The sequence below is a fragment of the Procambarus clarkii genome, chromosome 33, assembly GCF_040958095.1.
Source record: "Procambarus clarkii isolate CNS0578487 chromosome 33, FALCON_Pclarkii_2.0, whole genome shotgun sequence".
Taxonomy (NCBI): domain Eukaryota; kingdom Metazoa; phylum Arthropoda; class Malacostraca; order Decapoda; family Cambaridae; genus Procambarus; species Procambarus clarkii.
The window spans coordinates 31788612-31803175 of NC_091182.1; the positions used below are offsets into that span (position 1 = coordinate 31788612).

General features: G+C 48.7%; 1 protein-coding gene across 1 annotated transcript; it reads right to left on the minus strand.

Annotated features, from left to right (window-relative positions):
* Nucleotides 1–12250: 12250 nt before the first annotated feature.
* Nucleotides 12251–13804, minus strand: LOC138370787 (uncharacterized). Its single transcript, XM_069335389.1, has one exon. It carries the CDS (start codon nt 13802–13804, stop codon nt 12251–12253), a length of 1554 nt encoding a protein of 517 aa, XP_069191490.1.
* Between the last annotated feature and the right edge of the window lie 760 nt (nt 13805–14564).

Consider the following 14564-nt stretch of genomic DNA (forward strand, 5'->3'; position numbering starts at 1 on the left):
CTGTGACAAAGTATACCTTGTATACAAAGCCTTTGTCTTTGTCTGGCCTTCTGGCCTTGTCATTCAGGTCTGCAATTCTGTTCATCGGGTCTCCTGTTCACATGTTTTGGCTCACATATGTGGGTCAGGTGTTTCAGAGTTGTGGAATCTTAGCTCTGGCTCTTGGGACCGTAGTTCTGGCCCCCCTGGGACCGTAGTTCTGGCCCCCCTGGGACCGTAGTTCTGGCCCCCCTGGGACCGTAGTTCTGGCCCCCCTGGGACCGTAGTTCTGGCCCCCTGGGACCGTAGTTCTGGCCCCCCTGGGACCGTAGTTCTGGCCCCCCTGGGACCGTAGTTCTGGCCCCCTGGGACCGTAGTTCTGGCCCCCTGGGACCGTAGTTCTGGCCCCCTGGGACCTTAGTTCTGGCCCCCCTGGGACCGTAGTTCTGGCCCCCTGGGACCGTAGTTCTGGCCCCCTGGGACCGTAGTTCTGGCCCCCTGGGACCGTAGTTCTGGCCCCCTGGGACCGTAGTTCTGGCCCCCTGGGACCGTAGTTCTGGCCCCCTGGGACCTTAGTTCTGGCCCCCTGGGACCGTAGTTCTACATGTACAGTACAATGCTGTACATGCAAGGGACCGAACACCTTACTGGAGCTCCTGTAATATCCTTTGAATAGCGGCAGTTGGGTAGCCGTGTAGTGAAGTGTGTCACAAGTATGTGTATCACAACTGTGTGTGTCACAAGTTTATCAACTGTGTGTGTCACAACTGCAGTATTAAGGTCAGGATAGCTTACAAGGCTTCAATATCGTCTGCGGGACGAACATTCCTTCATAGGAATGTTCATAGCATAGCACGATAGCATAGCATAACTTCATAGCATTCACGATACTAGAAATTAATTAATTACTGTGATCTTCACATGTTGTATCGGTGATCTCTTCTCCCTCATAAAATCCGTCGTCCCCCAATAAAGTAAACGATATTCATACTAGCCCCACGTCATATAAATTTCATGGAACCTAGACTAATTCCCTGCTTAACAGGTCGAGTTAGACAAGACCAGTAATCTGCCGGAATTCGATATTGCAAGTAGAGGTGGTCCGAGCAAAAGTAATTTCGGCCAGTTGGGTTGAGCTTGGGTTTAGGTTAGGTTAGAATATTGGTTGGGTTTGCTTATAGAGTAGCGATGATATAGAAGGGTATATATACTTTTCTCGGGGCTTATGGACCCTACAATAAAGAAGAAACCCAGAATTCAACAGACAGCATTTGATCTAAACAGGACCTTCATAGGACGAGAGTAACAATATGGCCCTTGGGTCCATGTCTTACAAGGTGGTTGTCATGCCCTTATATTCAGGGCAGAGGAGGGTAGTCGAGGTGCTAGGGACCATTCCGGCGGTCATCTAGGACCCCGAACTGGCTGTCTTCAAGACGCTGATGACTGGATCTCTGCGCCTTTGGGTTATTCAAACGACCCATTTGCTGGAAGGTATCTCGAGGGTTTTATAACTGCGACTCCTCGTTAAAATATTAATTCTAAACTGGTATTTAGATATATATTTTTTTGGGTGCGTTTTGCCGTGGTTATGAAAATGCCAACCTGGCCAGTAATTCGTCCATTTCCTTTTATTGCACATCAAAACTGGTCATAAAAACCCAAGTTGTTTCATTTAAGCTCCGGGTGGGACGGTAGGGGCCGGAAGCTAGTTTTTTTAGTGGGTCGTGGTGTTGTTATTGGTGGTGGTGGTAGTGGTGGTTCATGGTGGTGCGTGGTTCATGGTGGTGCGTGGTTCATGGTGGTGGGTGGTTCATGGTGGTGCGTGGTTCATGGTGGTGCGTGGTTCATGGTGGTGGTGGTGGTAGTAGTGGTGGTTCATGGTGGTGCGTGGTTCATGGTGGTGGTGCGTGGTTCATGGTGGTGCGTGGTTCATGGTGGTGGTGGTGGTTCATGGTTGTGCGTGGTTCATGGTGGTTCATGGTGGTTCATGGTGGTTCATGGTGGTGCGTGGTTCATGGTGGTGCGTGGTTCATGGTGCTGCGTGGTTCATGGTGCTGCGTGGTTCATGGTGGTGCGTGGTTCATGGTGGTGCGTGGTTCATGGTGGTGCGTGGTTCATGGTGGTGGGTGGTTCATGGTGGTGCGTGGTTCATGGTGGTGCGTGGTTCATGGTGGTGCGTGGTTCATGGTGGTGCGTGGTTCATGGTGGTGCGTGGTTCATGGTGGTGCGTGGTTCATGGTGGTGCGTGGTGGTGCGTGGTTCATGGTGGTGCGTGGTTCATGGTGGTGGTGCGTGGTTCATGGTGGTGCGTGGTTCATGGTGGTGGTGGTGGTAGTAGTGGTGGTTCATGGTGGTGCGTGGTTCATGGTGGTGCGTGGTTCATGGTGGTGGTGGTGGTAGTAGTGGTGGTTCATGGTGGTGCGTGGTTCATGGTGGTGGTGCGTGGTTCATGGTGGTGGTGCGTGGTTCATGGTGGTGCGTGGTTCATGGTGGTGGTGGTGGTTCATGGTGGTGCGTGGTTCATGGTGGTTCATGGTGGTGCGTGGTTCATGGTGGTGCGTGGTTCATGGTGCTGCGTGGTTCATGGTGCTGCGTGGTTCATGGTGCTGCGTGGTTCATGGTGCTGCGTGGTTCATGGTGCTGCGTGGTTCATGGTGGTGCGTGGTTCATGGTGGTGCGTGGTTCATGGTGGTGCGTGGTTCATGGTGGTGCGTGGTTCATGGTGGTGCGTGGTTCATGGTGGTGCGTGGTTCATGTTGGTGCGTGGTTCATGGTGGTGGTGGTGGTAGTAGTGGTGGTTCATGGTGGTGCGTGGTTCATGGTGGTGGTGCGTGGTTCATGGTGGTTCATGGTGGTGCGTGGTTCATGGTGGTGCGTGGTTCATGGTGGTGGTGGTGGTTCATGGTGGTGGTGGTGGTTCATGGTGGTGCGTGGTTCATGGTGGTGCGTGGTTCATGGTGGTGGTGGTTCATGGTGGTGCGTGGGTCATGGTGGTGCGTGGGTCATGGTGCTGCGTGGTTCATGGTGCTGCGTGGTTCATGGTGCTGCGTGGTTCATGGTGCTGCGTGGTTCATGGTGCTGCGTGGTTCATGGTGCTGCGTGGTTCATGGTGGTGCGTGGTTCATGGTGGTGCGTGGTTCATGGTGGTGCGTGGTTCATGGTGGTGCGTGGTTCATGGTGGTGCGTGGTTCATGGTGGTGCGTGGTTCATGGTGGTGCGTGGTTCATGGTGGTGCGTGGTTCATGGTGGTGCGTGGTTCATGGTGGTGCGTGGTTCATGGTGGTGCGTGGTTCATGGTGGTGCGTGGTTCATGGTGGTGCGTGGTTCATGGTGGTGGTGGTTCATGGTGGTGCGTGGTTCATGGTGGTTCATGGTGGTGCGTGGTTCATGGTGGTTCATGGTGGTGCGTGGTGGTGGTTCATGGTGGTGGTGGTGCGAGGTGGTGGTTCGTGGTGGTTCATGGTGGTGCGTGGTGGTGGTTCGTGGTGGTGGTGGTGCGTGGTTCATGGTGGTTCATGGTGGTGCGTGGTGGTGGTTCATGGTGGTGCGTGGTGGTGGTTCGTGGTGGTGCGTGGTGGTGGTTCATGGTGGTGGTTCATGATGGTGGTGGTTAATGATAGTGGTTCATGATGGTGGTGGTTGTGAGAACAGTATCCCACCGGTAGCAGGTGTGGTACACCTGCAGTGCCCTCCTCCAGGCTTGCACCTCCGCACATGTGTAACTCCCACAACTACGTGGACATATGCACAAGATCCTAGCCTCTCTGATCATGGTAGTAGACCTAGCATGCTGGGTGTCTACGGGGAGCCCTAGCCGCATAAGGTAAGCTTATAACACCAACACCGTCGTTTGCCCATTGATAGATTAATTAGAATGGATTGAAACATTTAAGCAGTAGATGGTGCTAGAACATATCGGTCATGTTGCCACATGAGAGGGAAGGCTTGAGTGATGGGTTAGGTAAGGGTCTATAACAGTCAGGGATAACGAGGCGGATTGTTATACAGTTATATGTTAACTGTATAACAATCCACCCTCACATGGGCCTATAAGCTTGAAGCTGGCACGTATAATTGACCCTCATTGGCTACCTATACCTTGTAGCCCCCTTGTTTAGCCTGTGGAGATCAATAACCCCGCGGCCCGGTCTCTGATCAGGCCTCCCGGTTGGTCGTCTGGTCAACCAGGCTGTTGGAAGCGGCTGTTCGCAGCCAGACGTATGTATCACAGCCTGGTTGATCAGGTATTCCTTTGAGATGTATATGGAGTTCTCTCTCTTGTACACTGTGAGAGGTCGGCCAGTTATGCCACTTATGAATAGCGGGAGAGTTATCCAAGACTAAATAGGCCAATTCCTTCCAAGGAGCACTAGTGATCTCCTTAGACAGTTCTTGTACATTGCTTCAGGCAGAGCTGCTAGGACGACAATACACTGCAGTGAATCCCACACCTGTTGACACTTGTGGACAGGATATCAGCCAGCTACAACACCTGCAGAGCTGACTGGTGTGTTTGAGAATGTGTGTATGAGTGAGGCTACTCTAGCACTCTGATTGGGAACTGAGGGGGACCATTGTTGTTGTATCTCTGTGTGCACAGATTGGTGTGATTCGCCAGTCAGACTCGCCCAGCTAACGCCAGCAACAAGTGAGGGCTCCGAGGTATGAAAGACCAATCGGTGAACACATCATTTACCTGTGTGGAATTGTTATGTTGCGCCAGATTCTGTGTGCTACACATTAACAACTAAAGCTTGTGGCTACACACACATCACACACACACACACACCACACATGTGGCTACACACACACACCACACAAGTGGTTACACACACACACCACGCATGTGTCTACACACACACCACACACGTGGCTACACACACCACACACGTGAGCTGCTGTGACTCGTTTGGCAAACTAGCAGTGAGAGTAGCAGAGTTAATTGATTGGTTGTCTTGATGCGTTAAGTGAGGTTTTGTTACAGAGGGAACTGTCATTAATCACTTAGACATTCCACGTATCTCTGTGCGATTTATGCAAAACCAGTCCAGAGTAATTTAATCTCCAGTGTATTAGCAAGTTATTGAATTAACTTAGGTTAAATCCTACACTTGTGCTTCCATGAAACTTGACTCCAAGGAAATTGCTACTCATCCCTGTGTCTCCTCCTTCAGTACTGGCTGATGGGCACATTATGTGATAAGGACCCCCCTAATGAGTTCTTTTGCTCGGTTCTGCATTAAGGGAGTCTCAGTACTCTGAACGCCTGTTTAAGATGTCCCAACGACAGGGAGTCCCCTCTCGACGACTTATACCCGGGTCATGTACCATTGCTGCATCTTGATTGCTTTCAGTGAATCATCTGTCAAATGCAAATTGGTGACAATGCATGCAGAAGGCGGTCAGAAAAGACAATATTCCCACTGTGATGTTGGTGCATGGTGGTGGGTGATGGTGGTGATGGTGGTAGGTGATAGTGGTGATAGTAGTGGTAGTGGTGCCTCAGATTATCACCACAGCAGAATAAAGGACACAATCAGAGTACTTGAGAACACATGCATTAAAATTTACACAATTCATTTCCTTCATTGAATGAATTAAATATACACTACCTCGTTAGATAATGGTGCCTCAAGTGTAAACAATCATTGTCATTTTCCTGAAGAAACTGTTTGCTTCTAGGCAGGCAAGCTTCCTCAATCACTTCCTTGCAATTGCAAGCTTCCTCAATCACTGTACATGACGTAGTGACTGAGGAATGTTGCATGCGTGTTGCGAGGCTGTTGAATGAGGTAGTGACTGAGGAATGTAGCATGTGCAATTAGTGGAAAGCGAATTTCGATTGGGGAACAGCATGTGTCGACCATGCATATGATTAAAAAGCTCCATTTCGAGTCTAGAGCTCCATCAAAAAATGGAGCTCTTGTCTTACTTAAGAGTTACTTAGTTAAAGCATCCCTTTTACACACTCGAGACGATCACCAGATACGGTGGTATGGTAGTTAGTAAGCATCTATTAGTCTCAGGAGACAATGGAATTGCGCTATAGTTGTCGGTCTGGAGTGGCCTCTCCATGGCGCAAAGCCAGGGTAGGTTGATATGGAGAAGCTGTTACCCAAGCAGCATGTCCCCCTCTCTCCACGGCGCCAAAAGTCTCCAATGGAAAGACTTGTGACTTGTCGAAACCCCAACAGGGAGTAACAGGCGAGATGGTCTTGGTAAGTCACGGGTCTCAACCAAAGGAAACAAAGTCATGCTAAAACTCAGCTGCGAGATTTACATATGCAAGCGTAGAGTGGCTGATGGCGGTTGTTGGCTAAATGCACTAACGTAGAGTCCATGTGGATGCTGAGACATGTGAAGTTGCTCTGCTACACTAGAGTTCTTGGCTCTATCTTGCGTACACTAGAGTTCTTGGCTCTATCTTGCTTCGTGCTGTAATGGGGTAAAGTATAACTGCTTGATTCAAGAGCTGTCACAGGGTTTCAGGGCGCTTGTGTTAACTTGAGAGCAAACAAGACTTCTGGGGCCAGATTCACGAAACAGTTACGCAAGTACTTACGAACGTGTACATCTTTCCTCAATCTTTGACGGCTTTGGTTACATTTATTAAACAGTTTACAAGCATGAAAACTTCCCAATCAACTGTTGTTATTGTTACAAACAGCCTCCTGGTGCTTTGGAGCTCATTAACTGTTTAATAATTGTAAACAAAGCCGCCAAAGATTGAGAAAAGATGTACAGGTTCGTAAGTGCTTGCGTAACTGCTTCGTGAATCTGGCTCCTGGTGAACGTCTTTGCTATGACTAAGAGCGAGGCCATTGTTCACAGTTTGACAGTCTGACTCAGAATGCCTCTGCTTACGACAAGCTCAACATGAATTCCTTAAAGTTAGGTTAAACAATCCACTTCAACATTTAAGTTGAGAAACCCATCAGAATTGAGGAATCACGGTTGATCTAAGAGCAACACTGTTGTATGTCTAGACCTGACAACGAACACATCTACAAGGTCCGTGATGAGAGTTCGAATCTACGTCTGAGAGGATCCCAGACGCTGTCTTAATCGACTAGGCCACGACATGGTTAAATGAACCATGACAACCCATGCATGATCAACTCATTATCGTGGAACAGCCTGAAGTTTCAAAACGCAAAGAAAACGGTTAATTTAGTGTCCTAACCGAACAGACTAAACCAGAGGACCTAAAACAGAAAACGAGACAATACGTCACATTTATGAACCGCTTCCATTTTCTAGTACGACGATTTTTTGGCCTTAGTAACGCATACGAGCGAAAAGCGACGTTCTTTGTAAGAGGAATAGTTGCGTGGAAAGCCACCCTGCCATGCACACTATATTCAGATACCTTCATATTTCTTTTATAGTATCTTACCGCTGAACCTCACTCCATCCTTATAACTTGGTCGAAGTTTCATGTCGGACAGAGCGCCTTTTCCCTGCTGACTAGAGGTTGATACCGGGAAGAAGCTGTTACCCATGCAGCATGCCCCCCCCCCCCCTCTCTCCACGGCGCCAAAAGTCTGCAATGGAGACTGCATCAGATACACGAAGTTATGGATCTCATTGATACGTACGTACGTGTGTGTGTGTGTGTGTGTGTGTGTGTGTGTGTGTGTGTGTGTGTGTGTGTGTGTGTGTGTGTGTGTGTGTGTCTTGGCCACAATCACGCAGATTAGCGTGCGATTTACACCAGTGAAGCGCGCGGATGTGAACAATTGGTCCGTTGCAAGTATTAGTGACTCAAGCAATAGTGTTGTAGTTATTGTTTATGTTATGATGGGACAGGGAGGCCTATCTTATCTTGAGGTTATCTTGAGATGATTTCGGGGCTTAGCGTCCCCGCGGCCCGGTCCTCGACCAGGTATCCTTTTCGTTACACACCCCCAGGAAGCAGCCCGTAGCAGCTGTCTAACTCCCCGGTACCTACTTACTGCTAGGTAACAGGGGCATCAGGGTGAAAGAAACTTGTTGCCCATTTGTCTCCGCCTCCACCGGGGATCGAATCCAGAACCTCAGGACTACGAATCCGAAGCACTGTCGACTTAGCTGTCAGGCGGCCTAGGTACAGTAATCGGGTGGGTTCTTGCACACCCACAAGGATCCTGAGGCTTCAGTGAGTTCAGTAGTGCCCCAGGTTACAATTCTTTGACCATGTCGTGACGTAGCCGACTAGAGAGTGCCTGGGAACACCCAGCGCATAGGTTCGAACCCTAATCACGGCTCCCGAGGATTTGACCATGTGTAGAGAGGGAGGGGGTGCTATCTGGCTATGGCCGGGGTCTCTCTGCGCCCTTCCTCCCTCCCAATCTTTCCCAATCCCCAATCTCTTCCCAGCACTACCTTCACCACTTTCAAACTTAACATTTAATATGCTAGATGAATCTTAGTAAAGATGGAATTTTGTAAAATTGTGAGATTGTGAATTACTGCTTTCTAAAAAAGAAAACCTACATGCTGGTACAGCATGTAAATCTCCCATCTGAAATCTCCCTGAAATCTCCCATCTCCCTGAAATCTCCCATTACCATAGTAGCTTTGCTCTCAATCTAAGAGAGAATTCAGCCACATTTTGAATTATATATATTCGAGGCCTATCTGTATTCTCGTATGTCGTGTCCGGGTCTTTTGTGATTATCTTTGGGGTTGTAAATTACAACAACAAACATTTTTTCCCTTCCACTGAAATGATTCCTGTGACATGATCCACATTATTGGCATCCTCCTCTACGGCGACACCTTTAAGCATGCCGTCTCTTTAGACCAGTAGGGCCACGCAACCCGTTCTCGCACTTTCGTATAGTCAATATCGACTTATTAAATACGTGCATATGTGACATACTAATTTATTGTGAATATTTTAGTTTACCTTGAAAAGCTTCATAGAAAACACCGACCTTACCTAACCTTCTTAGTATGTTAAGATAAGCGTCTTATTGCTTCGTAATTACAATTATTACTTAACCTATTAGAGGTATAGGTTAAGTAATAATTTTACCCTACTTACCCTTCTCCCCGTTCCTGTTTTCTGTCTCCTTTTGGCATCTGGTATTGTCTGCAGAGTATTGTATTAGTGATCATTTCAGTTAGTTTAGTTTCTACTATTGCTATTATATTGGGTTTCTTCACAAGCCCTTTCTTGTAGTTCATTTGCTTTAACATTCCATCAGCATTTGGGTACTGGATTTTTAGGCTCCTCAGTGATAGTAAGGCTGGAGTCAGTGAGGGACAGAAAGAATAGTTATAGTGTGTGGGAAAGTGGATAAGTGGGAATGGAAGATAGGTGTTGAGAGGTTGTTATGTTTGACTGGGGAGGGGATAAAGGTAGGAAGGTTGGGTGTGTGTGTGTGTGTGTGTGTGTGTGTGTGTGTGTGTGTGTGTGTGTGTGTGTGTGTGTGTGTACTTACCTAATTGCCTAATTGTACTTACCTAATTGTGCTTGCGGGGGTTGAGCTCCGGCTCTTTGGTCCCGCCTCTCGATGGTCAATCAACTAATGTACAGGTTCCTGAGCCTATTGGGCTCTATCATATCTACACTTGAAGCTGTGTATGGAGTCAGCCTCCACCACGTCACTGCCTAATGCATTCCATTTGTCTACTACTCTGACACTGAAAAAATTCTTTCTAACGTCTGTATAGCTCATTTGGGCACTCAATTTCCACCTGTGTGTGTGTGTGTGTGTGTGTGTGTGTGGGGGGGGGGGGAACCAATGTTGGCGTGCCCCAGGCGACGTAACGGGTGGGCCCGCTTTCCTGTAGCAATAGTTACTGCTGCTGCTGCTATTGTCAGTTTGATCACTGCAATAGTTGGTGCTGTCACTAAAGACTGCCTCTCCCGTGATTGTATTTTTCAGAATAACAATTTCTCCGCACGCAAATCATCAGAAACAAAAGTCTGGGTCCCCCCCTGAATAGCTTAAAGTAACCTCACCCCACAGCACACACTCCCCCACCACCACACCCCCCAACACACACGCCACCACCTCACCCCCACAACACACACACCTCACCCCCCCCCCACAACACACACACGTGTTCCCACCATTTTTTTGTTTGTTTTTCCCGTCAATTCACCAAAACATACCCACAGTGGTTTTTTCTGATGTCTAGTGCCTTGGACCCCAGTCAGACGTCGGGACCCAGGTGGCGTTCCTTGCTCTTAAAATTCCATATAAATAAAAAACACATGTGCAACCAAACTCTCGCTAAAGGCCAGGTCCGGCAACGTTGTTTTGAAACTCAGGGTCCTCAACGCCCGCCCCTCCGTCCTCCCTCTCTCTCTCTAGTCGACATTTCTTCTCTTTTTTTTCATCCTATCATTTCTATGTCTGAAACACCCCCTGTCGCTAATGGTACCCATTTCTAAAATAAAAATAGGGAGTCTCTCTCTCTGTCAGTCAGTCTCTATCTCTCTCTCTCTCTCTCTCTCTCTCTCTCTGTCAGTCTCTCTGTCAGTCTCTCTGTCAGTCTCTCTGTCAGTCTCTCTGTCAGTCTCTCTGTCAGTCTCTCTGTCAGTCTCTCTGTCAGTCTCTCTGTCAGTCTCTCTGTCAGTCTCTCTGTCAGTCTCTCTGTCAGTCTCTCTGTCAGTCTCTCTGTCAGTCTCTCTGTCAGTCTCTCTGTCTCTCCCTCCATCCCTCTCCCCAACATCTGACTACACACTCACAACTTTCCTTTAATTACAAATAAAGCCTTGATGGAAACTTTCACAGTGTCTTTATTTTCTTTGTTTAAGTCGACGGTGGCACTTGTCGCGTGGGGGTCACTTTCCTCCTCAACTTCACATTCTCAACTCACTCTACTCCTGACACTTTTAATACTTTCATTCTTATTATTCAAGAAAACTAAGAAATTTTAAAATCTTGTTTTTATATACATTACTGATGTTCCAACCCATTATCCCGTTTACATAGAAGTTTTTGTAACTATGTACACCATAGTACAAGAATTGTTGTTCTAACCAATTACATAGTAGAACTTTGTACTATTCATTTTGTACTATTTAGCTAAAAAACAAATATGCCAATGCCTTGTATAGTCCACATATGTACTATATTAGGCCTCAGATGTAGAGCATTAGACCTAGGAAGGTTGGCTTAGGTTAGTTTTGTCTTTGCAACACAAGTAGAAAATAGTTTTCCGGTTTATCCAACTCAATAGTGCCGATTTCTACTTTCTAATTTCGTTGTACGTCGGTATATGTACTATGGAGCTCATCGTTACTAGTACTCCCAAAACAGGAGGATGGGCTGTGATTTCCTTCTAGCGGGAAGCGCTTGTAAGGATATTCTTCAAGTGTAGCTTTAGTTATAAGGGGAAGATAAAAGAAGTTCTTTTTCCTCAATGGTGATGGATAACAATGTTATTTTGTTTTTCTTGGAAGTTATTGACCTGATAATGCAGGCATGAGGAACCTGCAGCTACTTCAACTACTTCAGCAGTTCGCGTGTTACTGAGGGTGCTGAGGGTGATAAGGGTGAGGGTGAGGGGCTGAGGGTGAGGCACTGAGGGTGAGGTGCTGAAAGTGAGGTAAGCTGCATACATGCCTGTGTGGCAGTGCTAAAAACGGACATCTCACGACTGTGCCAGTGGCACTCTGTTCCATTCTCGTCTTAAAGCTCACCAATTGTTCGGTCCCTCACTCCCAGCAGTCCACGTCGGTCACTCGTCCGGTCCCTCACTCCAGCGGATCAGTTTAATATTCAGATCTGCACATACCACAGGTACCGTAGCGAGACACGGCCACATACACCGCACATACACCCACCGCACGAACGCACCATTCATACACCTTTTTACTGCGCCGGGCTCGGTCGGGGGCTACGCCTAGTGCGCAGTTTTCCTTGTATATAAAACTTACAGATTATCGCGTGTACCACTGAAGGGAGAGACGTCCTCCGCCCTGTCTGTCTACCTCTTTAGGTAGACAGACTAAGTAGACAGGTAGACAGGCTAAGTAGACAGGTAGACTACCTGCTCCTACCTACCTACCTGCTCTTCTCAGCAACACAAGGCACGTTATAACCTTTGCTATCTGGTAACTTTGTTGCATCTGTCTGTTAATGTCTGCAGTTCACTGTTAGACTTGGATCCCAAATTATCCTTATATCTACATTTAAATCTTATTTCTGTCTAGTTTTACCTTACTGTTATTTCTAGCTTTAAACATTGTTTCTCAGTCTACTTGGTCAATCCCACTGGGAATCTTGTATGCCGTTATCATGTCCCCTTTCCCTTCCCCTCACTATTCCTATACTCTCTTCCCATTGTGGCGAGGTCCAGTTTCCCTCAGTCTTTCCTCAGTTCTGAGGGGAGACTGAGGGATGCTCAGGACCCTCAGATCATGCTGTGCAACACAGCCCTCTTGTGCATCTTTGCAACATTTATAGAGTAGTTTGGGACCCTTTTTTCTAGGGGGGGGGGGGGGGGAGAATGAATTTAATTTCGTTGGTGTGCTACTGTGCATCATCAACTGTGCCGTTGGTGTGCTACTGTGCATCATCAACTGTGCCGTTGGTGTGCTACTGTGCATCATCAACTGTGCCGTTGGTGTGCTACTGTGCATCATCAACTGTGCCGTTGGTGTGCTACTGTGCATCATCAACTGTGCCGTTGGTGTGCTACTGTGCATCATCAACTGTGCCGTTGGTGTGCTACTGTGCATCATCAACTGTGCCGTTGGTGGGCTACTGTGCACCATCAACTGTGCCGTTGGTGGGCTACTGTGCACCATCAACTGTGCCGTTGGTGAGCTACTGTGCATCAACTGTGCCGTTGGTGTGCTACTGTGCATCAACTGTGCCGTTGGTGTGCTACTGTGCATCAACTGTGCCGTTGGTGTGCTACTGTGCATCATCAACTGTGCCGTTGGTGTGCTACTGTGCATCATCAACTGTGCCGTTGGTGAGCTACTGTGCATCATCAACTGTGCCGTTGGTGAGCTACTATGCATCAACTGTGCCGTTGGTGAGCTACTGTGCATCAACTGTGCCGTTGGTGAGCTACTGTGCATCAACTGTGCCGTTGGTGTGCTACTGTGCATCAACTGTGCCGTTGGTGTGCTACTGTGCATCAACTGTGCCGTTGGTGTGCTACTGTGCATCAACTGTGCCGTTGGTGGGCTACTGTGCATCAACTGTGCCGTTGGTGGGCTACTGTGCATCATCAACTGTGCCGTTGGTGGGCTACTGTGCATCATCAACTGTGCCGTTGGTGTGCTACTGTGCATCAACTGTGCCGTTGGTGAGCTACTGTGCATCAACTGTGCCGTTGGTGTGCTACTGTGCATCAACTGTGCCGTTGGTGTGCTACTGTGCATCAACTGTGCCGTTGGTGGGCTACTGTGCATCAACTGTGCCGTTGGTGGGCTACTGTGCATCAACTGTGCCGTTGGTGGGCTACTGTGCATCAACTGTGCCGTTGGTGGGCTACTGTGCATCATCAACTGTGCCGTTGGTGTGCTACTGTGCATCAACTGTGCCGTTGGTGTGCTACTGTGCATCAACTGTGCCGTTGGTGGGCTACTGTGCATCAACTGTGCCGTTGGTGGGCTACTGTGCATCAACTGTGCCGTTGGTGGGCTACTGTGCATCAACTGTGCCGTTGGTGGGCTACTGTGCATCAACTGTGCCGTTGGTGGGCTACTGTGCATCAACTGTGCCGTTGGTGGGCTACTGTGCATCAACTGTGCCGTTGGTGGGCTACTGTGCATCAACTGTGCCGTTGGTGGGCTACTGTGCATCAACTGTGCCGTTGGTGGGCTACTGTGCATCAACTGTGCCGTTGGTGAGCTACTACTGTGCATCAACTGTGCCACTGCGTGCTATCCAGCAATTTTTCGTTACTATTGAAAATGTTGCTGCAGATGCTGTTGTTATTGCTGTGTTGCTGCGCCTCACCAGCCACCTCCCTCCCCTCCCTATCCCATCCCAGCCCCTACCCCTTCCCAGCACCTCCCACCCATCCCCGCCCCATCCACCCACATACCCCCACCCCACTCCCAGGGATGTCCCCGCCCTGCATGAGTCACCGCTCTCTTCCTCCCCCCCCCCTCTCTCTCTTTCCCCCCCTCCTCCTCCTCCCTTCCCTTTCCTCCTCCTCTTCCCCCTCTCTCTATCCCCCTCCTCCCCCCCCTCTTCCTCCTACTCCCTTGCTCTCCTTGTATCAATACTTATATCTCTGTGTCTTGAATATATTTCTCGCATATAATATTCTCTCACTCTCGTTACTAAACCCGCTGGGGTCTGTCTGGTCGGTAGTGTGAGTTATAGCCTAGCTTCTTGCAGGGCCTGGGTTCGATTCCTGATGGTTCATGTGGTCAAGCGCAGTGGCTGCACTCTCTTGTTGTCCCTGGCTTGCCTACCCTTCCTCCCCACCTCTCTCTCTCTCTCTCTCACAGCTTCTCTTTCAAATTCAGCTTGTGTCTCCAAAGGTTCAGTCATCTCCCACAGGAAGGGTCTGTCACCTCCCTTACACACACATTTACAGTAAATTATTTATCTAAGGGAAAGTCATAATAAAAACACAGTGTGCAGAAGTCATTGAGAGAGGAGAGAGGCGGAGAG